Below are 27,908 nucleotides of genomic sequence, written 5' to 3' on the forward strand. Positions count from 1 at the left end.
CTTACTGTGCACTAACCTCCTGGATAGACAAGCTCACTTAGATTCTAAGTGATAAAATGGGCTTGTTTCCACTTACTGGGTGATTGATGTGTGGTGATTGATCCACCGGGGGTCGATTTAGCGGGTATTGAGAAGACCCGCTAAATCAATCGCTCTCCCGTCTACTCCAATACTCCACTGGAACGAGAAGCATAAGGTAAGTCAATGGGAGAGTTTCTCCCATCGACCCAGCATTGTATAGACACTGCACTAAGTCAAGCTAAGGTATGTCAACTCTAGCTACATTATTCACATAGCTGGAGCTGTGTAATTTAGGTTGACTTAACCCCGCAGTGTAGAACTGCCCTCAGACAAAACCATATTTAATGATACGTTAGAAGATGAGGGAGATGGAGTGAAGCCTGCTAATCAGCAGCTTAAACAACATCTAAACCTGCTGTGGCCGAAGGGAGTTACGAATGAGGGAACACATTTGTCTTTCTCCATCCTTTTTGCCTTTTGCTAAATCTGAGCCTGTGCATTTTTCCCTAATTTCAGCTTCCTTGTTTTTTCCTTGTTTCTTCGGGGAGAATTATACTAGTACCAACTAAGGAGAAGAATGGGGAGAAAATACAATTCTCTTTTAAGCTTGACTCCTCTGCCCCAACAACACAGGAAATACACAATTTTTAAAAAGTACAACACAATTGGGAAATATATAAAATATTTAAATGGGATCTGTCTCCTCTTACATACCTCATGATGTATTAAAAAAATAACCAAGAGAAGCACCAGATCGTTAACCTGGTCTCCGAAGACTCAGACAAGCACAATCGAGAATGAGTCTGCAAGATTGTTCCCAAGGGCATTGGAAGGGTTTATGCCTCGCTGTCCTGGACAAGAGTGTTTGGAGCTGGGCAATGGACAGACAGCAGCAGATTCCCAAAGGACAGAGGAAGGATTTTATAACCTTGCTGTCACTGATGTCAGCATTTTGGGGTTGGGTGGCCCCAGCAGCCATGTTAGTGTTTGCTTCTCTTTCATATCTCTTTGGCAGTAATGAATTCACACTTTTATTTGCATGTCTTCTGGGCTGTCTATTGAAGTTTGACATAATGCCTCAACACACAATCAGTTCATTAAGGCTAAGGCTCTTTCTTTTAATGGAAAAACCAACTGTTACACATGGTGATAAAGAAGAAGCATTTAGGGCTTGTCTTTTCATGTCAGCTGGAACATTTTAACTAACATGTTTTAAAACTCTAGTATAGAGAAAGATGTCTTATTGCATGCATAAATTTAGGTAGGCAGTTTCATGTGCATGTTTGTATGTAGTTGTGTGCCTGAGATGTTTAAAGATCTGGAAGAGATCATAATGTCTACCTATTTTATCTGTCTAATCTACTCTGCCAGCCACTTCGGTGCTCAGGTAACATAGTTACTAACTTTATCCTGATAGGCAAAGCTCCTTTTGAATTATGCAGGTCATGGCAAATGATACCTCTGCAATTTATCACATGGACATTATGTGTATGTATGAATAATGCACATGGGCTGTATGACATTAAAAGTCATGTAAGTTTGTGAAACTATTTAAGTCATTCTTGTATCTTTAACTTCCTTTAAGTTTTCTTTGAGCGCAGGTTGTGCCATCTGTCTTGTCTTTATTTAACCATCACCTTATTGTATTAATTTAAAAGCCAGCAGATGTCAGTATTATCTAAGTTTTGGGGAAGTTGATAAATACATTCACTACTGCAATTCTCAGACACATTATTAGACTCTTCTGATAAAAAATATTATTTTTTAAAAAGCTACATATAATTAATTTTATCAGGCATGAGTAGGAATTACCTCCTTCACTCAGAATAAAGAAATTTAATTTAGACAAGATCTGTTATGGATATAGATACATTATCAAATCCAAACTTTTGCTGGTGTGTACACAGTAAAAAACAAAAATCTGCTTTCATTCTCTGATGAGGAGTCAGGTGTGTAACTCTTTTACTTTTGTTAAAGTCTAACTATTGCCTTTATCAGTGCAAATAAAAAAACAACATTAATTTAGATTTGAACTTATAAAGTAGTGGTTACATTTCACATACAATCCGAAAGCTCTCATCTAGGGAGGTGTGTCCTGTTTAAAAAAGTCTCTCTGAAATATACTCTTGTCCAAGGGAAATAGATGATTGCACCACCATTGCACCAGTAGAAAGAAAAGTGGGGCGTTGTCCCCCTGTTTGAAACAAAACTTTCCTTAAGAAAGTTTTCTTTAAGTAAATTCATCTGAACTAGGTCACATTTTCCTAAGCATATTAAAAATTAGTTTGTCTAAAGAGGGGATTAACACTTCCCATATTTCCAACTTCATCTACAACTGGTCAGTCCAAATGCCCCTTTCCCATCCTGTTCACCAGCCCTGGCTCTTCCCACCTTCTTTTGGTTAGATTGCCAGCCTGGCTTTCCTATCCCCCACTCAGCCAGTGCTAGCTGGCCTGGTTCTCCACCTTCCTTCTTTGACCTATTCCTTCTGGCTGAGTGTGTCCTAGTGCCAGGGCCATCCTTACCCATACGCAAAGTACGCAGCTGCATAGGGCATCTTCCTGGTGCCCTGCGCAGCTGCGTGCTGCTCCAGCCCCTGTTCTGCCCCCACTCCCCTGAGGACTGCAGCAGGGTCGGGCCTCTGCCATGCTGCCAGTGAGTGCTGGGGGGCAGTTGCCCCCTGTCCCCCGAGCCAGTCCCCCGCACCTCCACCCTGCAGGAGGGCTGTGTAGGGCCCCAGAATAGCTAGGGATGGCCCTGCATGGTGCTGATAATACTCTCCCAATGCTCCTAGCATGATAATATCAGGTGTGCTCAGCACTGTCATGCAACCTAATCAGCTATGTTAAGAGACAGCGGAAGGTACTTAAAACCTCATCCAAAGCCCATTGAAATCAATGCAAGTTTTTCCGTTGGCTTTAATGGACTTTGGATCAGGCCTCTAGCCAAGTGCTGCAGGGACTGGGGTTAGGTTCAGTCTTATTTAACATCTTCATGACTTGGAAGAGCAAGCAAACAGCCTATTAATTAAATCTATGGAAGATACTAAATTGGAAAGGGTTTTAATTATGAAAAAGGGCAGCGATCTATTACAAAGGCTGGGGTGGAGGGTGGTTAAGATGGAACCATGAGCAGGAAATAAAATGAGAAACCTGTGGTACCAAAAAATCCATGGACATTTGGGTTATATACACAAAGATGTAATCAGTCATGATGCCAGGCAAAGTGATAACTATTGTTTTCTGTACAGGTCTGATGAGACCAGCACTGGGAAAACAGTACTGTATTTAGTTCTGGGTAGCATATCCAAAGGGGATACTGATAAAGAGGAGGCTATTTCCTTTAGGCTCTGTCTGAATCAGACTTATGGACACAGATCTTAGATAGCCTTCATCTCCATAAACAAGCCATGAAGCAACATATAAATAGTAGTAAAATGGTACCAGCTGAATATGAGATCTATCTCCCCACAATGTCAGAACTATTTCTAGACTCTTAGCAAAGTTTTGTCCCTCAAATTCAAATCCCCACAGTGAAAGGCATTTGAATATTGTGTCTTGCTTGGGCAATGGATGAACCTGAGAACATAGCAATTTTTCTAAAAAAAAAAGTTCCAGAGAAAAAATTAATTTGGTATAAGTGGGATCAACAAGTGGATTCCGTTCTCACTTACACCAGAGTCGATCAGGAGTAACCAGCACACTGTCAATAGAGAGACACTGCTGTAAAACTCCTGGTGAGATCAGAATCAGGCTTGTGTGACCTTTCCGGGCTGACTTCCATTAGCACGCTAAGCCTCTGTCTATTTTGAGAGCCTTAGAACTGCAGATATTGAGGTTTAGTGTTCAATTGCTTTCACTATAATCTTGAGTTCTTTTTGTGTTCTCTGGTTTTGATAGAAGCAGTAGTGCAAGTAGGGTGGTACTCTCTAGTACGCAGTACCAATGAGATTTTTAGGGGTACGGGGTACCGGAAAGAGTTGGGGCTAGCCCCCCACCTCTGGGGGAGGAGGTGCGCTCTGCTCCTTAAAGGAGCAGAACAGTGCTAGGGAGGGCATTCATGCTTTATATGGCTTTAACAGCACAATGCATATGCTAACAAACTTAAACAAAGGCTTTTAAATGTTGTTAAATTGGTCAGGAGCCCTCAAGAGGGGAGCGGTGGGAATGGGGTGTGGAGGGGCAGAAGGTGTTTAAACAGTGTTTTTGATTCTGTTTATCCCCATTGATCTGAATTATCCATGACATTCATACTGCATCACATCAAGTCCAAATCATTAGAGGAATGCCTCTGCTTGCTCTGACCAGAGGATGTTTGGATTCTGATGTCAGCCCAGTTCTGCAGCCTGACAGGTATCAGGTGTTGTCCCCAGTGTACAAAGAATTCTTCTTTGCAGCCAAACTAGTCTAACAGACTCCTGAAACTCTCTTACTATTCGCATATCTATGGACCACCTTTGTGGTAAGAAGAAAAGGAGTACTTGTGGCACCTTAGAGACTAACTAATTTATTTGAGCATAAAAATATGGAACACTTCACGAATTTGTGAAGTGTTCCATATTTTTATGCTCAAATAAATTTGTTAGTCTCTAAGGTGCCACAAGTACTCCTTTTCTTTTTGTGAATATAGACTAACATGGCTGCTACTCTGAAACCTGTCTTTGTGGTAAAAGTTTCAGGAGTCTGTTCTGTTCCTATAAAGGAAGTTGAATCTCCCATTGAAATGCAATCTTTGGGTATAATACCATAATGAAGTTTAGGATACAGTTCTACTTAAAATTTGTCTTTTTAATAAGTCATATGCTGAAATGGCTCCTCACCCAACTCCCATATTCCATATAAACAGACTGAAATCCTGCATATTCTGGGAGAAAGTGAGTAGTTAAGCACGTTGATGTTTGTATATACAAACACCCATTTCATCACTGTACTGGAAAATATAGCTGAACTTAATTTTCTATGACATGTGAAGAAAGTTTTACAGCCCCAATTGTTTTCTGTGTTAATCAGTTTGAACCGGAAAAAATTACATCCGTTCTAAGAGAAAAGAATCAGTCCACACTTGCTGAAAAAAAAATTCCTTCCAACTGGTGTTCAGACAAGTGCTACAAGACACATACATAACCTGGTGAGCAGAGGGCAGAGAGGAGACCCTCCCACATTGACGAGCAAAATAAATTAAATAACTAAATAAATAATAAAATCTCAGAGGCAGAGGTTCACAGATTTGCAAACCTAAAAACCTGTGTTATGCTTTAAACCTCAGCACATACCAGGTTTATGAACATTAAAAAGTTAACTGCAAAGGAACACTGAAGCCCGTTAACCTGAACGTGTGCCAGTCAGTGTGCCCTCACTGACTAAAGGTGCAGTCATACCTGAACAGCTAAAAATTAACCTTGCCCTTTTAAACTAAATGGAGTCATGTCATTGGCTTCTTCTCTGTTGTTACATAACAGATAACAAAACTCCAATGGGGCACGGTGCTGGCACATAGGGTCTGAGTTACATGGTGTGATTTTTCATAATCTCTTTTGGGAATAGCAGTCCTGTAGGTGAACTAGCTGGTACTTATGATTATGCTATTTCTATGCATGTATATTCATCTTGATATCTGAAGTTATGAATATTAGCTATAATTACATGCTTGCTCCTGTGGTAACGCCCACAAGGTATTTAGCCAGCATGTGAAGGGAAAAGTCAACAATGGACCCTGGAAAACGCCTGTCTACACTTAATGGATTTTCTCTGAATGTTCTAACTAGAATATGGGTGGGGGTGATGGACGTGTAACTTGCCCATGTGACTCCAAACACCATCGTTCACAATAAGAACAGATTTCCCTTTACTTGGCGCTTAGCAGAAGCTAAAAGGCCCTAGCCTGGAAACATATCCATTTTGCCCCTTTCCTGCTCTGGCCTCTTTCCTGCTCCAGCCTCTGGACTATGAACATATACTAATGGAAGCATTCTAACCAAGGGACTGGGGACTTTAAGGTAATCTGGAGTCTTCATATTTCCTTGATCCTTTGCAGATGGACTTATGAGTTGGATATGGTACAGAGACTGTTCTAGCCTCCTTGTTTGCTGATTTCTCCCTTGCAATGGACAAAGATCAGATGTCTGCTGACTTTCTCACATGAGTTAGCAGCCTTTGATACCTGTGGTATAAGCAACATAGCCCCTGCTTGGCTGGTTTTGTTCTTTCCTTTCCAAATGTCAAAGCCTGTTCCTATTGAACTCAATAGCAAAACTCCTTTTGATCTCAATGTGAACAGGATTTGGCCCCAAGAGATCAGAGAACGTGATTTTGATCAATTGCTTATCTGTCCAGAGACAGTTCTTATGCATGTTCTGCCAGGCTGATTTTGATTGTCCCTCCTGTATGTCATGCTGAGGAAAATAATAAAACAATTTGGGCTGTAGTTATATCAAGATGTACATGGCACGCATGGTTCTATGCCTCTTTTTCATCAAACCCAGATGGCTCAGCATCTTTGCTTTCCTAGTGCCTGGTGGAGGTCAATGCTTACATAAAGGCAAGGTGGCAGCAGCTTAGTTTGGACATAAGGGAGGCAGTGATAGTGTGTTAAGGGAAAGTGGGGTGATTGTCCTTCCTATCCTTCTTTCATTTAAGAAGTTTTCAATTTTGGGTGCTGCTGGATCCTCAATGACACCTGGAAGTACACCAGGGGCCCAAAGTATAATTTTACAACTGCATCTGTTTCAGTTGTAAAATTTTAGACCAGTAAGGGGGGTGTTGGAGGTGATGGGGAGAGTGTGGGGGCCCCAGGCTGGGGGCGGGGTGGGGAGGAGTCACAGGGAGGGGTCACGTGGGAAGGTCATGTGCCCTCCCATGAGTGCAGTACCAGCAAGAAATGATTTCTACTTGCACTACTGGATAAAAGGAACTAATTTCATGTTCTAGACCAGTGTTTCTCAAACTGGGGTTTGACATTTGTGCACTTACCTGCCACATAGTTTACAAAAACTAAACCATTAAGAGCAAGGAAATAAATAGTTAAGGATATGATAAATTGTATGGTGACAGTGCTCTCTCTCCTTGTAGTTCACAAGTTCCCAAACTCTAGTCTTTAGACCCCTGTTGGTCTGCAGAGTGATTTCATATAGTCTGTAGAAAGCTGGCTGATCACATGGTGTTGGCTCCTCCTCCTTGTTTCCAGCTGCAAAACTGCATGAAAAGACAGCTAAAAAACACATGAAATAACTTCCTAATGCTACTTTTTTGTGGAAGTAATTGTTGTAGTTGCCACAGTGGTGATGTGGAGTCAAGAATGAGAGACAAGGTGGCCCATGTAGCAATGAATCTTATGGGAGGGATCTGAGAAAAATCTTTCTATTAATAAGTGTGGTACCTGCTTTTGCTTAAAACCATAGAGGGCTGTGTTTTTGGAACTAAAAGCTCAGTGTTCCAACCTCAGCACTGCAGGTGGTTTGTGTTGTTTTATGATGGAGAGGCCATAGTCCTTCCAAGTTAGAATTGCAACCCCTATCCAGGTCCTTACCTCTCAGCTTGCCAAATCCCAAATGTGTGATGCACTGTGACATAGAATATGCCTAGTTCAAGCTTTGAGCTGGAGGTATAGTTTCCAGCTGGAGGAGACATAACTGTGATATCTCTGACCAAGCTAGTGCACTATAAATAATGTAGAGCTGCAGCAGCTCAAGCCATGGCAAGGGTTAGCAGTCCTGAGTACGAACCCATCCAAGATGCTAGCTAGGTATGTACTTGGGATGGCGAGCCCCTCCCACTACTTGCACCACCACATCTACGGTCTATTTTCAGTGCGCTAGCTCAATCAGAGCAAGGGTGGGTATGTCTCCTTGAGCTGGAGTTTACACCTTCCATTTTGAAGTGTAGTCATATCTATAGACCTACAATGAGGGACACAAAAATCTGTTTGTCAGAAACTTAAAATGCTGTGGCATTCATTCCTCTAGTGTAAGTAACTCGTTCTATAACCTCCGTTCCATGATTCTTTCAGATGTAAATAATTTTAAAAACAAAAATGAGGGGAAATCAAATTTGTATGGACTGTAGATAAGTTTAAGACTCTTGAATTGAGGGATGTTTAAGAGCAACTTTTAATTTTTTCGTTACATCTCATTGACAACTAGAATGTTTTGACATTTTGATTAAATTAAGTAAATGCTTTTTGTCACTGAAAGACATAAAAGTGGCTCCTTCTAGAATTTTTTTCAAAACACCTAATTATTTTTGTTTCTCAACCTGTACAATGAAATCAAATAGCATCGTAATATTTGAAAAGTAGTTATATTTGACATTGGCTTATGTAAAATGCATATTTCAAAAGCAGGGCTACTGAAATGTTTAAGACATTGCTTTATTTGAAAGCTAGACATGATTCCGACATCTACCCCTAGATGTCTAGCCATCGGCTCAAGATCAACATGGCTAAACAATTCTTAAGCCCCACTCACCCCCATCCGCAAGCCTGCCCAGTATTTCTTTTCTCAGTCCCTGGAGACACCACCACTTCCTGCCTGTGTCTCGGTCATGTAACTTGGATGTCAGACTTCTCTTGAGATCCTCACATCTCGGCTATGTTTGTCGTACAGAGTCTTTGCATAACATCTCTAAGATATGGCCTTTCCTATACAGATATGGCCTTTCCTATACATCTACGCAGCTAAAACTCATTCAAACTCCCATCAAGTTGCATCTCAATTACTCCAACATCTTTCTTTCTGGCCTTGCTAAATGCAGGCTTGTCCCACTCATATTCATTCAGAATGCTGCTGCACAGATCATTTCCCTAGCCTGTCACTTTGACCATGTCACCCCTCTCCTTGCACCCCTCCACTCACTCTGTCTTCTCTACCGTTATCAACCATAAACTACTTGTCTCCACTTTCCAAGCCCTTCGCATCCTGTCCCCTCTCTACTTATCCCTGTCACTCACTATCAAGCTTGCAACTTCTGAATCTGATCCGCCCGTGGTGCCTGCCTCCATTGCTCCTAGTTAAAATTTGGCAAGCGCCTTTGTGCTTTCTCCCAGTGCCGCCCCTCATGCCTGACAAGAGCTCCCCATAAACATCTGCAAACCTAACTCATTATCCTCCTTCAAACTTTCCTTTGCTTTGATGCATACAAAAATCTTGCAACAGTTAGGCGAGTGGTGAGCTGAGATCATGGCCTATATGCTGATCAATGTTGTCTCATTGCTTCTTTGTACTCCCCCATCAATGTCTGTATCTATCTGTTGTCTCTTGTCGTATACATAGTTTGTAAGGAACCGGGTTTTTTTGTTTGTTTGTTTTTTTATTCTGTGTTTCTACAGCATCTAGCTCAATAAGGTCCTGGTTCATGACTGGGACTCTTCGGAGCCACAATAATATAAATAATAATTAGTTTTTTTGCCAATGAGACCACGGTGATGGAGAATATTTTAATGATTATCCTACAAAATGGCTGAGGGCTACTTTTTAAAAGGGAATGGAAACTCAGGCTCTGGTAAAATTACTCCTTCTCCAGCATTCCCAATTAAATGCTCCCAGAGCCTTGGGGAAATGTGCACATGTCTGTTTCAAGACCAAATAACCAAGAAACCGAGAACTTAAGTGATTTACCAAAAGTATCATTAGAAGTTTGTAGTGGAGTTTGAAACAGTCCACTGGGTGAAATCTGGACCCTGTTCCTGGGAATTTTACCACTGACTTCAGAATTTCAGCCCTGACCTCTGAGGTAGTAAGCCTATATCACACCAGCTACACCACAGTGCCTCATATCCATATTCTACAAATCTCCATATGTAATTAGGCCATCTGAAACCTACTAGATTGGGCGTTAGGTGTGTAGAACAAAGCAACCTGGGTTCTGTTATTGGTTATGATTTGTAGCACCTTATACCAACATTCAGTGTTGAGAGGTGGTTCTATGAAGGATGCACAACTAACTCAGCTATGTAGTGAGCATACATATCCTCATGGGGTGCACTGAATAAGGCAAATCTCCTCAAGAGCTATTACCAGGTTGGCCAGCACCTTACTCACTATTAATTAAAATATGGTGATCTCTCTGTCCCATTTTTTTAAATTAAAACACTGTATCTTTGATTTTCTTCCTTTTGCTTAGGTTAATTAAGATGAAGTTAGAAAGAGAGGAGAGAAGAAAAAACAATGGATCAAAAATTACTTGGAAAATTCCTAAAACCAAAATCTCATTTCAAAAACTAGTTGAAGTTGCTAAGTGACATCTGTGCACTTACCTGCCACATTTTTTACAAAAACTAAACCCTTAAGAGCAAGGAAATGAATAGTTAAAGATATGATAAATTTTATGCTGCCAACCTAATAAACAAGCATGTCATTCTTATCAAGCATAAAGAAATGCATATTTCAACACAATAGAGCAACCTTAAATCTTATCCGCAATAACTACTACTTTCACCAGTAGTCTCAAAATTTAAACATAATACACACCTTTCTCAAAAAGAAACACAGCAATCCATATATATATATTAATAATACATTCATCAGTCTCAAATGAAAGTCCATATACCTTTATATTTTTGCCATCAATCACAATGTCATGTACTTTCCTATCATCAAAAATTGCTAAATGACTAAATAAAATTAAATCTCACACAATTCTCAAAGCACATCAGTTTTAAATACTTTATCAGAAATGTCTACAGTCATGTGACTAATATATTAATTGTTATATTGACTGTGTTACCACTTTTTTCCTTTTTAATGTATTCCTTAAAACAAAATACAAAGACTTCAAAATCAAAATAATACATTAATTATTGGGGTTTGAAAAATGTATCAGAGTTAAGAGTTTGTGTTACGATGAAGTGTGCATTTTCTGATATCTAAATAGGAATATTGTTTGTTTGTTATGTGGGGAGTGAAAGATTTATGAGGTCCGTCAGAACTCATTTCCTTGCTTCCAGTGCATGGATTTTGTAAAAGGTATGATAGATAAGTACATTGTTCATACTCTTTCATCTGCCACAGATCTCTGCTGTGTTGCTCACATCTGTTGCACATTTTAATTGCACTAGTTATTTAATTCATTGGCTCTGTTCTCTTTTCATTCAGTATAATTTTGTTTTCTTGTGCTTTCTTGTTTTTGAACTCTCTCATCTCTTTTCTCTGAAATCCTTTCTATTTTACTCAAGATACCTCGAATCATCCTAACACGCCCTTCCACTTCAGATGAGGACACCGACCAATTAACCCACGATCCAGATGACTTTGAACCTGAGGAGATGGATAGTGCAGAAAGCCAAGGCTATTCAGAGTGTTTGAACAATGCTTTTTACCCTCCCTAATAAAGTACTCTGATAGAAGAACTTCATGGTATTATTTTTTCGTTGTTGTTCTCTTTCTGTTAAGGTAGTACAGTACTTGAACCACTATGCCTTATTCATAGTTGAAACCAGTACATGGGCTGAATTTGAATTGAAAAAACAAAACAAAACTTAAGTTACATTTATGTTTATTTGCCTTGAACTTTACTTCAATTGGAATTAATACTCTTGAAATGGAATGTTCTGTATAAAGTTATATGAATGTCACCAGTCAAGCGTTTAAAATTTCCACTTTAAGTGCATTCTGCAAAAACTCAATGTGATGATAAAGATTTTCAGTCATTGGGGGTACTACACCACAACCCATTTGGAAACATGGTAAAAGCAAATGTATAGATTTATTTATTTTTTAAACTAAGGTGCGTATTCCATCTATGTGGCCAACCCCCTGTTTTATCTACAGGTTCCTTTGGATTGTCCCCTTTTATGTTGTTTTCTATCTGAATAAAATATTACTCTTCAGTCTAATGAATGGTTCTCTTTTGTAGATGAATGTAATTCACCCTGGGAAGGTGCAAGTCATGCCAAAGAATTAAAGAAGAGGCTTCTCTGAGTGCATAATTAATGTGATCCACATGTGAGATTTTTATAAGGACCTGTAAGTATGGATCCCATCAGATAAAAACTTAGAGAGGCCTCTTCTTCAGCCAGGAGCCAGGGAATGGGTTGAAAAAGAACTTCTGAACCGAGAGTGGTTTCCATGGTTTGTCTCTTCCTCCCCTCTATTTGCATGTAAACAGAACCCCCAAAAGTTGCCTTGAAATTTCAGCATGTGTTTTAAGGAGTAAACAGAAGCACATATGGTAAACAACAGAGACCAAATATGCTTGTGCCTGAGCATTCAACCCTCTTTCTCTTTACCAGAATCTAATGCCTTCCATATGGTTCAGGCCCCTAGCATGTTTTTAGGTACTCAAAAAATAACCCATTGTTGGAACTGGGTACAACACATGGTATTGGCTAGTGTGCATATGTACCATTGTCCTGTATTTCAATGGAATCAGATGGCTCAGGTGTCTGTCACCTTCTGGTGTTTGGCCTACAAAGAGGATGCTAAGTACTAAATAGTAAGGAAGGTCTCCCTTAGTTAAATTGGTAAAGACCTCTTCTGCTGGAGAAAGATGTACTGAGTTCTATTCCGCATGTACATTAGGCCTGTTTTGCTGGGAACAACCATATCTGTGTATATGTAAATATGGATTCTTTATAATATATGAATGCAATACAGCCCTATGACCTGTGGGAGCCTCATTTTCTATTCAAATACATGGACAATCAGCTGATAAATCTCTCAGAATGACTTGAATGATATCATAGTAGTTAGCAGTCCTGACCTACAACAGGATTGATACCATATTATTAGCAAATCACCCCTAATAAGTGTGAAAGAAATTTTAATTTGAAAATTTAGGATCATAACACTGATAATTTATGATATGGGGATTTCTCTTGCATCGCTAGCTGTTTCCACATAGTTTTCTTGTTATTTTGCACTTAGTTGAAATGAAGATAATTTACCAGTGATATGAGTATTAAACTAATTTTAATTGATTCTGGGATATGAGCATTACTATACAATCTACTAGTGCTGTGAAAATGCCTATATCAGTTCCATAGTCTTCCCAGTTTGACTCAGAATAGACAGACATCAGTGGACGATTTTAAATTTTAAAAAGGAACATTTGTTCTCTTCCCCTACTGTGCTACACAGCTTGTTTTGCCGTAGAGACAATCATTGTTTCTCCATAGTGATACAGTCCTTACTGAATGCACAAAGCAGAAATATCATTAAAGCTGGCCCTCTGCACTAATAAATGCCTTTGCAATCCAGTGTGTGATATGCAATTTTTATTAGTATTGAATTATGTCTTCCTGGACTGGAGGAATAGGAAAATATAGAAATTACACGGTTCTAAACCAATAACTGGTGGCACTGAATGAACCTCAGCTAATCAAGGGAATTAAGTGGAATGAAATGGGATTCTATTGAGAACTATATATTTTCACTATCTTGCTCTACTCCAGCCAGTCATATATTTTAGGCTCTTCATTAGATACAAAAACTTTGATATTGCTTTCCACAATATTCGAAAAAGGCAGGGTAATTGTATGCTAGTGTATATTGTGCCCTTCAGCCTATGTTTTCAAAAGTGGCTTCTAATTTTGAGTGCCACAGTTTTTCAAAGTGTTCCTCTTGTGATCTCTTCAGCCTTCACCATCTTCAGCTGGTGTTATGGGTCTCTGAAAATAAGACTCTTGGTGTTCAAGTTGTTCCCCACAAAACAGAAGCACCCAGATTAATAGAAATTTTTGAAAATGTAGGCCTTTATTTGTTTATTTTTAATTTTACTTGCAAAATTCAGATTGCAGTGTGGAGACTTTTGTGCCATACACATACACAGTTCTCGTTCCAATGGATGTACTGACCACAAGTTAACAGGAGGTGTTTTTATGGACTTTGTTGAATAATACCACTATAAAGACACACAACTCTAATGTGTTATGAATTAGACAGCACCATAAATGTGCATGCCCCTTTACAAAACCGGAAAGACCAAATCTTGAAGCCCTTACTTAGTTTTTGCTCAGGCTTTACTCATGCAAAATTTCCAATCACTTCAATGAGAGGTTTGCTTGTATAGGGACTAAATAAAAAATTAAGAGCCAAATTCTGCCACTCTGACTCATGTTGTGTTATGCTCACTCACTTGAACCAGTATGGAAAAAGGGTGGGCAGAAATAGGCCCTGAATCAAGCCTTTAGTCAATACTGATATAACAATTGCTCAGTTCTTATCATTATTAGTTAATGACCGCATAAACCATTTATTCACAAAATGGCTCTCTGCAGCACTTGCTGGTTTCCTGTGGACAGCTGACTCCTCGTTTCCAGCTGCAAAATTGCATTAAAAGATAATTAAGAAAGCATTAAGTACCTCTCTAATGTTGTTTTTTCCTTCTAAGCAATTGTTATAGTTGCCACAGGGATGTGATGGTGAATGAGAGGAGTGGTTGGTCGGTACCATTGATGTCTGGAAACGATTTGGGGGAAGGAGACAATCTCCATTTAAATGCGGTTCACACTGTTCATTAGCTTGAGAACTCCTGTTTATGAGAACAGTTACTTTGTTAAAGCAACAGATGTCAAATGAAAAAGGGCTTGTATGTTTCTTAGATGTTCTTTACCTTTCAGTCATAGCATATACACTATGCTGTCATTGACACTGTTTGTAGTAGTCCACTTTCAATCATTAAGCTATTAGTAATCAGAGTGGAGTGCTTTCAATTTCTACCGCCTTCAATGGAGCAAGAGCAATCTCTAAAGGGTCTGTTTAATGTAATGCAATAAATAACTTTTGCAACATTCTTTCTGGAATCAATGCATTCAAAAAGGCTCTCTTCTGAGGAAACGTATAGAAGAGACTCATATACATTGTATGGTATGTAATGCTTTTATGTATTGGTTCCCCTGTACATGAGGCGGGGGTTTATACTGCATATAATAATTTCCCTCTTTCGCCAGGGCTGTTCTCTCTCCCTCCCCTGAGTATTTACAGAATAAGCACGTTGTCCAAAGAGTGACAGCAGCAGTTGTTGGTGGACTGTGACCTCTCGCAAGGATTAACTTCCCACCCTCAGATTTCATGTCAATTGAAAGGTAAGCCTTCTCAGTACATAACTGCAGGCAACTTCAGCACACGCTTCATTTCTGCTGCTACAATGTAAAATACATGTTAGAAAAGCATCTGGAATCCTGATGCACATGACCTAGCATATGCATACAGATACTTGCTGACTTGTCATACTGCAGGGGAACAATTGCTGGAGTCAAAAATAAATTAGAAATCTTAACTTGTAATTTCTTCATGAATTGCAGCCAGATGGGGGTGGATGGATCTATCTGAGTATTGTGGGATTTTTAAGCTTTTGAATTATTTAAAAAAATAAATGGTCAAAATGTTCCTTCCAAACCTCAAGAAATCTTAAGATTTCAACCTTAATTTCAGACCTCTTAACTGACAGACCTGATTTATCATCTGAGTAAAATGTGTCAGGACTTCATATTGGACCTAATATTCATTAATTTCTAGTGGTGTGTTTAGACACAATCATAAAGACATTGTTCCTGAAGTTAAGACAAAGACAATACACGTCGGACACACATTTCAATAAACATGGGGATCCACTGTTTCAGCAGCATGGCTCGGTGCATGACAAATGTGAATAATAGAAGAAATATGGGTGTTGTGTGAATAAAAATGTGATCCAATGTGACATGGAAATTATTGTTACTAACCTATTTTCTTTTCCAAGCATCACCGATGAACTGAGCACAGAAAATATGAAAGTTGCTGACACAGTATATTAGAAAACTCTTAGAATAATGGCTTTACATTATAAGGACCAAGTGCTCCCCCACCCCGAATAACCCAGGGAAGAAGGAAAAGTGCTTCTAGACCTACATGGGGTTCAACTCATAGGATCACTGCCACAGTCCTAAAATTATAGAGCCATAGGGTTAGAAAGGAAAACAAAACTCATCTAGTGAAAATCTAACCTCCTGTCAATGCGGGATTTGTTGTGTCTACACCATCCAAGACAGATGGCTAGCCAGCCTCCTTTCGAAAACCTCCAGTGAAGAAGCTTCCACGACTTTCCTAGGCAGTAAGTTCCATTGTCCTACTGTTCTTACAGTTAGGAAGTTTTTACTGAGATTTAATGTAAATCTGCTATGACATAGTTTGAGCCCATCGCCTCTTGTCCTGCCCTTTGCAGCCAGAGAGAACAACTTTTCTCCATCTTCTTTATGGCAGCCTTTCAAGTATTTGAAGACCGCTATCATGTCACCCCTTAAACTTCTCTTTTCCAAACTAAACATACCCATTTCCTTCAGCATTTGCATACTTCATCATCTTTGTCACTCACCTCTGGATCCTTTCTAGTTTCGCTACCTCTTTTCTATACATTGGCGATCAAAATTGGATGTAGAACTCCAGCTGAGGTCTAACCAGTGCCGAGTAGAGTGGTTCTAACACCTCCCGTGACTTGCATGCTATGGCTCTGTTAATGCAACCTAAAATTGCATTTGCTGTTTTTTGCAACAGTATCACATTACTGACTCATGTTGAAGTTGTGATCTACAACAACTCCCAGATCCTTCTCAGCAGTGCTGCTGCCAAGCCAGTTTTTCCCCTTTCTGTATTTGTGCATTTGGCTTTCTTCTCTGAGTGTAGCACCTTACATTTTGTCTTTGTGGAATTTCATTTTGTTGTCTATAACCCAGTTCTATAATTTAGCAAGATCCCTTTGAATTTTAGCTTTATCCTCCAAAGTGTTTGCAACTCTTTCCCCCCCACGCTCCCATCTTTGTATCATCTGCAAATTTGATCAGTATGCTCTCTATTCCTACATTCAGGTCATTAATAAAGATCTTAGATAACACTGGACCCAGAACAGGTCTCTGTGGAAACCCACTTGAGACCTCCTTCCAATCTGACATCATTCCATTAATAGTTACTCTTTCTTTGTGGTTGTCTAACCAATTATGTATCCACTTAATGGTAGTTCTGCTAAGCTCTTGTTGCTCCAGCTTACTTATTAGAATGTCATGTGGGACTGTGCCAAAAGCTCTGCTAAAGTCTCAGTATATTATATCCTTTGCATTCCCCTTATCCCCTAAACTAGTTACCCTGTCAAAGAAGGAAATCAAGCTGGTTTGGACACAGGTCTCCCCTTGAGTTTGCCCTTCAAATCACAAGAAGCCTGAGGTTCCCTAGGGAATTTTGCTTCCAATCCAGCAGATTTCGGGATGTGGGAGTCTCTCTGCATTATTTCCTGACACAGTTGCCAACTTTCACGTGGTAAATAAGCACCCTGACTTTCACAATAGGCCAAAAATCAAGCTAATTCCATTTCAAAACAAGGCCAAAACAAGCCAATCCCTAAGAACCCCAATACTCTATATGACTAGATTCTACCCGTGTGCAGTCTGGAACTGTGGTGACCCACTGTGAACCCCTGACTGTCTCCCCTGCTTGCCCCGCCCCACCTCTGCTTGCTGGGAGCCACTCAAAAAAAAAAAAGAAGCAACAAGCTACAATAAGCTACAAGTCAACAAGCAACAAGCCTCAAGCCAAAAACTAGTCAACAAGTGACTTACAAGCCAAATAAGCCAAAAACAAGCCCAATTTCTGCATTTTTTTTCATGGGTTTGGCATGTGTGTTTCCTGAGTTTCTCTCCCCTACAGGCAGCAGAATCACTCAGGAACCATGATGCTATTGGTCCTGATGCTGCACCTATGCCCTACTTGTCATTTCCAATGTGGTGGTTAGAAGATTGGTGTCATCTTCTACTGTCTTTCCCAGTGTTTTATCCAGCAGGTCACCGGGGAGCTGCTGTTCTCTGGTTCCATCCCGGCCTCCAATGCAACCTGCTCCAACTATGTAGCCCATGGAGAGCCAGTTGAATGCAATACATGGGGATGTGATTCTGCATTTTTATAGGGAGTGGGGTAATAACTGCAGCTTCCCAACCCTTTTCGGGGTTTTTATCACACTTTTTTTGTATTCGTCTGTTCAGGGCATAGTAGATGCACAGTGTGATGGAGACACTTGGCCCAATTTTTTTATTGTAGGTGACCTGATGCATAGATAATAGGCAACACTATGAGGGTGTTGATGGAAAATAATGATTGAAATACGAATTGTGTGTAGCCTCTATGTAAGCAGCGTCTGAATGAATGCTTCCCTGACAGCTAGCTGGGAGGGGAAGAGACTTTGGGTGTGTTTATGTAAATACAATTTGCTCCTGCTCTGCTTACATGTTCAGCAGATACTGCAGTGTCAAAGTGATCAACTTTGGCTTGTGTTGTGTACAAATCACCTTAGTACTGAATGGAGGGGTAGTGAAATAATTACCAATATTGTAATTATTGTAGGAATACAGGAAAGCAGGACTGTGCTTAACCTGTCCCAAATGAGGAGGCCACCCTCAGTTGAAAGAACCTCATTAAGCCAGGGGCTCTAATGTCAGAGTCCTGTGAAAATAAGAGTGCTGGATACAGATATCCACAGCCAGGAGGTTGCACATCCTCACAAAGGGTCCTCCCTAGACTGGTTTAGCCTGTTCCCTCCCTCCCCCACAGTTCAAAGAATAGCACTAAATAGGCTTCATTAGCAACCTCTTAGTTATTTTAATTGCTCAATCAGAGCTGAAATCAGTTGTGGTGGGACTGTGCTTCTGCCCTGCCTACCCAGAGCTGAAAATCTCTGAGACCTGAAATTACTTGTGGCAGGACTGTGTTTCTGCCCAGCCTACACAGAGCTAAAATCACTAAGAGACTGACTGGCAGAGGTCACATTGGATGCAGTGAGCCAGCGGGAGCCGTAACCCAGCAGGGGCGAACATGGTGGCATTTACCCCCCACCACCACACACACACACTCATGGAGGGAGGAGAATTCATGCAGATTTATCTATGAACTCTGGGTCTGCGCTGACCTGGCACAACAACTGTGAGTGGGGTGTTAAGCGGGGGGGAGGGGGCACACTACAAGAACTTGGGTATTGGACTCAAGAACCTGAAACAAAGGACACTGCCCAGTGTTCTCTGGGGAGGGTGTCTTGCTCATGCTTTTATGTTTATGAATGGCGCTTGTGCTGTTTTCTCTGATTAATGCTAGGTTACTTTTATTAAAGAAACTCTTTCTATCTCAGACTCTGTGCTTGCGAAAGGGGAAGAATTGCCTCTTAGATATGCCCAGAAGGCAAAGTGAAATTTCCCCAGGTTACTGGGTGGGAGCTCAAGCTGATTTTGGTTATATTGTTGAAAAGGAACCACCTAGATATTGAACCCAGCCCTTCTTGCTGCCCACTCCAACTGGCAGAGGGTTACATCTATTTTAAATTGAATGGATAGTGCTGTGTTAAATTATAGTGTCCCTCGGGAGTCAGCTCAGCCCCTGTTATGCTACATATTTCAGAACAATAGGGTGAATGTTATCCTTTATGATTTTATTAGATTGGGCGGCTCTAGGAACACAAGAAGAATAAAGGTTTCAGAGTAACAGCCGTGTTAGTCTGTATTCGCAAAAAGAAAAGGAGTACTTGTGGCACCTTAGAGACTAACCAATTTATTTGAGCATGAGCTTTCGTGAGCTACAGCTCACTTCATCGGATGCATACCGTGGAAACTGCAGCAGACATTATATACACACAGAGATCATGAAACAATACCTCCTCCCACCCCACTGTCCTGCTGGTAATAGCTTATCTAAAGTGATCATCAAGTTGGGCCATTTCCAGCACAAAGCCAGGTTTTCTCACCCTCCACCCCCCCCCACAAATTCACTCTCCTGCTGGTGATAGCCCATCCAAAGTGACAACTCTTTACACAATGTGCATGATAATCAAGTTGGGCCATTTCCTGCACAAATCCAGGTTCTCTCACCTCCTCACCCCCCTCCCAACAACCACACACACAAACTCACTATCCTGCTGGTAATAGCTCATCCAAAGTGACCATTCTCCCTACAATGTGCATGATAATTAAGGTGGGCCATTTCCAGCACAAATCCAGGTTTTCTCATATCCCCCCACCCCCATACACACACAAACTCACTCTCCTGCTGGTAATAGACCACAAACACAGTCACAAGTCTGGAAACTTGTTTGTATTATACACTGTAAGCAGATTATTAAGGTTACAATCACACAGATGCATACAAATTTGAGAGAGCCCATGCAATAGCTACTGTTGTATTCATATGCATATAACCAAAGGTGTTACAGAAGCTGGTGGGTCTCTGAAGAAGGTGGTCATCATTAGAGGGGTGATTCATGCTGCGGTCTTCCCTCCTTTTCCATACCATTGAACCCTTGTTATTCTGTTAGTATGATCACACCTAACACCTTATGCATATGCATGAGAGTTCCAACCTCCTTTTCCTTATCTATACTTTCACACACCATACATTTGGGGGTGCCTATTTCTCATAGGTTGTTCTTGTAGTTCTCCTTATTCTTATTAACATCTTATTAACATTTATGTAAACATGTTACTATGGTCACTTGCAGGAAGAGAACTTTTCATGATTTTACAGACATCTAGCCGTGTGGTCTAGATAGGTTCACTGAAGTATATTTTCCCAGATTATCACTATTGGCACATTCTTTACTGTAATCTTGTAACTTTACTGGCATAGGGTTATTCCTGGGTCACCTACTTATGTCAAACATCCTTAAGCCTGAGGCCTAGTAAGGCTAAGCTGAAATTTTACAGGCCTTAGCCTGTAGGCCTTGTATTATGGCCTTATTTTACTTATATACCTAATACACATTCCTTTCTTCAAAAATGTGTCAATCTTATAATCCTATACGTCTATAATCCTATCCTACTTATATATATACCTATATCTACAGCTTAAATCTATTCATCACACATTGATTAGATATGAAATAACATGAGTCTGCCATGATAGTAGATAACTCAATTAAACTAACTGGGTACATGTGTAATAAGGATATTCTATTATTCTCAATCCCTCCCCCTATTGTGCGGGGACCTCTTGATATTAAGGGTGCAGTTGTTACTCTTCTGCATGATTCGGGAGCAGCATTGAAAGGTGCTGGGGAGATCCACATCCAGCTCCCCTTGGGTGAGACAAAAGTGGCAACAATATAAGACAATGAAAGTGGGTTCTTAGAGCCCAAATAAAATTTCAAAGAAGTATCCACCACCGTGTAACAGGTGTAAGCCATATGCTAATCTGCCAGTCCGCACTCTATTGGGCCCTATTCTCCAATAGTCTGAATTTGTGGTCATCAGCATGACCACAAATTATCCTTTTTTCTCTATGTGCTGTGCAGCTCAGGGTAATTTTGCACCTGTTCTAAAGTCGATTAAGGTCAATTGAAAGCCTCCCACTGGCCATTCATGATGATTCTGTATTGGGACAGAACACAAGACTCACAAATACAGGGGACTGAACTTTCTTGGATGTTGGTTCGTGACTATTGCATTTGCTTTCTGCAGAGATTAGGATGATCACAAATCTTGATGCCCGCAGAGCAAGATTCAGATTGACTTTTTACATTTAGCTTTCCTCTAATAAGTAATAATATATTAAAATGCACAATCATATCAATAGGGGGAGGGATTGAAAAGAACAAGCTCTTTTCAGCTAGAGAAAATGCTCTTGTATCATGGTGCAGGTAGATTTGATTATCATGGGAGCTATGATCATGTGCTAATGCTCAGAAGGAAGCATATGTTCTTCTTGGCTGTATTTGACAGGGGGCAGCAGACATCCCGACATTCTCTGCAACTGAACTATGTCCTCCTCAGTAGTGTATAATATATATAATATTGGTTACATGTATTACTTGCACATCCTGTGTGAGCAAGTCCTGACTTTTCTAGCATAGGCTGAAGCATCTGTCATGTAACACACAGCTTAGACCCCTAATAAAGTACATTGGCCTCTAGTCTATGAGCTTGATCTAGAGCCCATCAAAATCAACAGGAAACTTTCCATGAACTTCAATAGGCGTTGGATCAGGGGTAGTCCAGTAATTTATTGCATCTCTATTTAAACATCATGGGCCTGATTTTCCTTTCCATTTCAGCAAAGGAAATCAGGAGTAACTCCATGAAAATCAATGGTCTTACACTGGTGTAAAACTACAGTAAGTAAGAGGAGGCACAGGCCACCTATATTAAAAATGCAGTGAATAAACACTTAAGAGCCAGATCCTCAGTTTGTGTCAACTTGTGTAGCTCCATTGAAATCTGGCTCCCCCTTTAACCAATGCTATGCAAGAAACTTTCTATTCTGTGCTTCACCACTACCTCCAGGGCTGGTCTTACCATGAGGTGAACTGAGGTGGCCGCCTCAGGTGCCAGACTTGGGGGCGGGGAGCACCACTAGGACCCAGAGTGTAGAAAATTGTCTGCTGCTGGTGCATATGTATTCTCTCTTCTCTAGATACACAGAGATGGTGGAGTGCTGTGCTGGAGGAAGGAGGACACAAGAGACATAACAGGCAGGCAGGAGAAAAGGTGAGAGGGAATAACAGAAAGCAGCAGGAGCTGCAGGGAGAGAGAGGAGGAGGAGCCTCTTATGTACCTCTCTAGCACCCCCAGGAGCCTGGACTGATTAACATCAGTTTCTCGGGGAGCTTCCTGTTTCCTGCTGCTTTTCTGAACCCACTTGAGGAGATCAGGCAGTCAAATGAAGTAGCAGGAGCCAGTTAGGCGCTTAAGCCACTGATATCTTCCCTCAGTCAGGCCCTGCTACCAGTCTGCTTATTTGTCCCCTTCAACTGAGTGTTGAGAGCCACTATAGCTGGCACAGAACAGCATTCAGAAAAAAGAAAGAAAGAAAAGGAAGCTTTTCCATCTAAGCAGGAAGGAACTCTCCTGAGATACACGGACACAAATGTTCACGGTGAGCCTTCCGGCCCCAGTGAGGATGAGAGTGGTGAGGAGATGCCTGATCTTCCAGTTAGTCAGAGTGCAGGTGACCTGGCAGCTACTGCAGCATCCATATTTCCATCTCAAATGGATGTAACCATGCACATTCCTGAAGAAAAGCGTAGATCAGAGAAGAGTGTGGTGGAGGCGCAAAAAACAGCTGCTGCTCAGTTTAGTTCCTTAAGTCTAGATGATCCAGGACTATGGACCCACTTGAGCAGTAACCTGAGGGACTTCCTTCTACTGCATGGGCCGCTGCAAGTGATAAACTTCATGTTCCCCAAAGACAATGAAAATTAGAAGTTTCCATCCAACACATTACTGGCGTGAAATCCCCAATGATGACAAAGTGGAGAGGCCTTGGCTTATGTACTCAAAAACCCAGAATGCTGTATTCTGTTTTTTTTGTTGCAAACTCTTCCAGTCTAATGTTCCAGCCACATTGGGTTCTACAGGAACAAAAGACTGGAAAAATCTGGCTAGAAATCTGGCATGCCATGAGAAGGCAGCAAATCACCCCAGAGCATTTCATAAGTGTAAAGAGCTTGAGACTAAGGTTAAAGGCCACCATAGATGATCAGCATCAAGAGAAGATTGCATCAGAGTCTCTTTACCGGCAAAATGTTCTGAAAAGGCTCATTGCCATTGTGAGAATGCTTGCTACCCAAAATCTAGCACTGTGTAGCACTTCAGATCAGCTGTATATGCCAAACAATGGAAACTTCCTTAAAATTGTGGAGCTGATGGCTGAGTTTGATGCAGTACTCCAGGAGCATCTAAGAAGAGTCACCACCCAAGAAATGTACACACACCACTACCTTGGAAAAACAATTCAAAATGAGATCATACAGTTACTGGCAACAAAAGTCAAACAGAAGATTGTGGCAGATCTGAAGTCAGCAAGATATTACTCTGTTATTCTGGACTACACATCTGACATCAGCCATACAGAACAAATGACTTTAATGGTGTGTTTTGTAACAACAACAGAACCTAGTGAAAATGTCTCTGCAACGGTGACTGTCAGAGAGCATTTTCTAGAATTTATTGATATTGATGATACTACAAGAGTTGGTATGACAAATGTGCTTCTTAAAAAGCTGGAAGATACGGGAATTGCGATAGCTGACATGAGAGGTCAGGGCTACGATAACGGTGCCAACATGAGAGGAAAGAACAGAGGAGCGCAGACACGGATCCGAGAGTTAAACCCTCGAGCTTTTTTTGTCCCATGCAGTTCTCATTCATTGAACTTGGTGGTCAGTGATGCAGTATCAGCTTGTAGTGAGGCTGCTGAATTTTTTAATGTAATTCAAAGCATCTTTGTATTTTTCTCTACATCAACTCATCGATGGCAAATTTTGAAGCAACATGTGGGAACATCCTCTCTGACACTGAAACCATTGAGTGCCAAATAATGGGAAAGTTGAGTGGAGGCGATAAAGCCAATCAAACACCAAATTGGGAAGATAGATGATGCCATAGTTGCCATTATGGAGGATAATACTATGACAGGAACTGTTCATGGGAGAACAGTGGCAGAGGGACATGGAATCACCAGAAACATACATAACTTCAAATTTCTGTGTGGCTTAGTGTTGTGGCATGACATACTGTTTGAAATAAATGTTGTAAGCAAGAGATTCAAGGTGTTGACCTTGATATATCTGGAGCAGTGGAACAACTGGACAAAGCAAAGTCATACCGACAGTCTTACCAGTCAGATGTGGGGTTTCAAAACATTCTGAAGAGTGCACAGAAGTTGGCAGAGGAACTTCACACTGAAGCTATTTTCCCACCCATTCAAGAATACAAGAGTCACCAAAGCAGAAAACATTTTGATTATGAGGCACGGGATAATCCCATAAGAGACCCCAAACAACAATTCAAAGTTGAATTCTTTAACCAGGTGCTAGATTGTGCAATACAGTCAGTTGAAGAACGTTTCATGCAGCTCAAGAAACACAGCAGTATATTTGGGATGTTGTAGGATATTCCAAAACTCCTCACTATACCTGAAGAAGACCTATACCAGCAATGCAGGGCTCTAGAGACAGTGTTGACACATGATGACATGCGCGATATTGATGTGAGTGATTTAGGTGATGAACTGAAAGCCCTTTCAAGATACATTTCAGCAGGATCAACTCCAAAGGCTGTTCTGGAATATAAGTGCACAAATCAGATGACCACCCTCTTTCCAAATGCTTTTGTTGCTCTGCGCATACTTCTTTCATTTCCTGTAACAGTTGCCAGTGGAGAGCTGAAGTTAATAAAAATATATCTACGCTCCACAATGACACAGGAGAGGCTGATTGGCCTTGCAACCATCTCAATAGAGCATGAGCTGGCCCAGATTGTGGACCTTCAGGAAGTTGTTCAAATCTTTGCAAGCAAGAAGGCATGGAAAACACCACTTTGATTATTCAAACAGATAAAAATGCCAGTGTTTACTATGCAGACAAGAAAAGTTACATTCGCTGTTCAGGTGTTTGAAAGTTAAGTGTTACTTAAAATTTTTGAACAAGGCATTTTAAGTTGTTAGTTCTCCTTTATTGGAGTAGATAGCAGAGCAGTACCATGAGAGGAGTAGAACAGGAAGAAGTCAGAATTGAGACCTTTCAAAGTTTTGGCCCAAGTGAGGGGACATGGGGGTGTCATTTGAGCTCCCCGCCTCAGGTGCCAAAATGTTGTGGGCTGGCCCTGACTACCTCATATTGCTTTTTCTTCCACTTTGGGGACTGAAGCAGATTTTCTGTGAATTTTGAGTATTTGACTCCCATCCATCTATGTATAGTGAAAACAATAACTAATTGACCACAATACCAAAGATGCAGTGATATCAAACTATGGCCCCAAGGTAGAGTTTATATTACATTGCTGCAAATTTATTTTCTTTACAACACGAGGGCAGAATATTTTGACTTGGGACAGTTTTTTACTTTCTGTAATCTGAAATTACTTCAAAGTGCCACATGAATAGTAATAGAGATTTCAGTTTTTCATACGTGCTATGGGAATTTTCAGAAAGCAGATGGTACAAATTTTCTAATCCACTTGGCTCTGGCACACTCAAATTAGAAAATGCCTGGAAGAGAACAAGGAACATCATTGTGCTTCTGTGGCATGGCTCCATGAAGGATTAATGACTTTGGGTGACATTCACCCCTTTGTAACAATGTAATATAAGCTGCTGTTTAAATCCTACTTAAGCACTATTTTGATGGCATAAGTGGTGCATAGACCTTGTGCTAGTCCCTCTGCCCAGGGAGGAATTTCATCCTCACAGAAGAGAGGTGAGAGAGAGTTGTCTTAGTACTTTTCTCATTCCTGATCGAGAGAGGGGCAATGCTATTTCTTCCCTATGTTTATGCCGCTTATTTGTGGTTTTTTTTGCCCCAGCTTTTTCAGAAGAATCAATGAGGGTTGTTGTTTTTTTTTAAGCCTCTTAATTTTAAGTAAATTTATATATTTTTTTTCTACTAGTTCCGCCTTGTAAATGTGTGTGGTTCTTTACATTTCCCTTCCTTTACTCTTCCACCCATGGTCTTATACGTCTATAAAGCAAAGATAAAAGAGAGAATAAAAGATAACTATAGAAATAACTTCTTCTTTGTTATGAACAAAAAAGGAAAAATGTGAGTTTTGGTAACTTTTTCTTTGCCAGTTTTATTGAATATCTCATAATTTTTCCCTACTCCCCTTTCCTTCCCATCTGAAGCTCTGAAGATCCTGTGGGTCCAGTTCACAACAAAAAGTAAGCAATGCAGGAAGAAATATGTGTTTAGCTTTGACCGCCACTTCTACAGTGGCACACAAGTTAACAATTCCATGAAGCCAAAGCTAGATTTTTACTAGATAAGAACCAGAAGTAGGTTTCAGAGTGCTTCAGGCAAAAGAGGATGGTCCTCTAGTAGTAATTGAAATTCTCTTAATATAATCTGAGCATGTGACACCTACAGTGCCAATTTCATGAAGGAAAGTTTAATTTTTCTGATGTGTCTTGGAACCATCAAAGAATCTATTATGATTCAGTAGCAAAGTAGTTTTTTTTTTTTTTTTTTTACACGACTGTGTTTGCAATTGGATTTTTCCCTATTAGTTACTAGGAATTGCAGAACAAACTGTGCATGCAAATCACTCGGAAGATATCAGCATTGACCTAGTTGATGTAGCAATCAGTGGTTGTGTTGTAAACCTTGGAATCTACAGCACAGCCAAGGAGACAACCTCCTCCCACCACAGTTTCTAATATTGGACTCCTGACTTTATCATCATGAACCCAAGCCAGGTTATTCTTCTATAGTTAACTCACTTTAAAAGCCCATCTCCCTTGGTATGTAATGGGCTTTAAATACAGTGATATTTTATATCTACACTGACTAGTTTTTGAGTGTATTAACACTTGTAGCACAGATACAATGTTTTGATTTTGTTTCTGCATTTCAGAAGATCAAGAAGACATTTAATATAGCATGTCCTATTATTAGAAGGACATGAGGAGAATATATCTCTACATTAAATTCTAGTGGGACCGCTCAACACCAGACACTGGTAACTGAGAAAGATCAATAGACAAACGTATGTATCCTTTTTCAAATGTTGCTCTGGTTATTCTGTGTCTGTGTAACATCATATCATACAAGCTAATCACATTTTCATTTTAGTTGGCTAATAAACTGTGCATTCAAGAATAAGTTCTACTGTGATCTAGCTATTATTTTTCCAGTTCCTTTTCAGGGAGTCTTTAACACAAGCTTATTTTGTGGGGGTGAGGGGCAGGTAACAAAAACCCTGCTACAACAGTACTCACGTTAAACAGTTTACTTTGATGCCAAAATAACATTTATTGTTATCTGAGGCCAGTTGCCTGCCTTCTCTCTAGGATTCTATTTGTGAAGTTTCTACGTCTATAAATGGAAACACTAGCTAACCAGAAATTATCACCAGCACTGCCTGATAGAGTTCTGTCTCACAACTTGAAAAGTACAGTGATATCTAATATGTAGTCAGATTAAATCACTTCTACCCAGGATCTGAGCGTCTTTCTCAGGGAC

The 27,908-nt window shown here is 40.4% G+C and overlaps 1 protein-coding gene across 1 annotated transcript in view; it reads left to right on the forward strand.

Annotated features, from left to right (window-relative positions):
* LOC311518842 (uncharacterized protein) overlaps positions 1–11,424 on the forward strand; it is a gene marked incomplete at its 5' end in the record, with an annotated part of 51,010 nt that extends 39,586 nt beyond the window's left edge. The window contains one exon of the mRNA XM_084624911.1: positions 11,188–11,424. Within this exon, the coding sequence (XP_084481037.1) occupies positions 11,188–11,340 (153 nt within the window). The 3' untranslated portion in view covers positions 11,341–11,424. The remainder of the gene's footprint in view (positions 1–11,187) is intronic.
* Between the last annotated feature and the right edge of the window lie 16,484 nt (positions 11,425–27,908).

This window comes from Lepidochelys olivacea (genome assembly GCF_965140295.1).
Source record: "Lepidochelys olivacea isolate rLepOli2 genome assembly, chromosome: 3".
NCBI classification, from domain to species: Eukaryota; Metazoa; Chordata; order Testudines; family Cheloniidae; genus Lepidochelys; species Lepidochelys olivacea.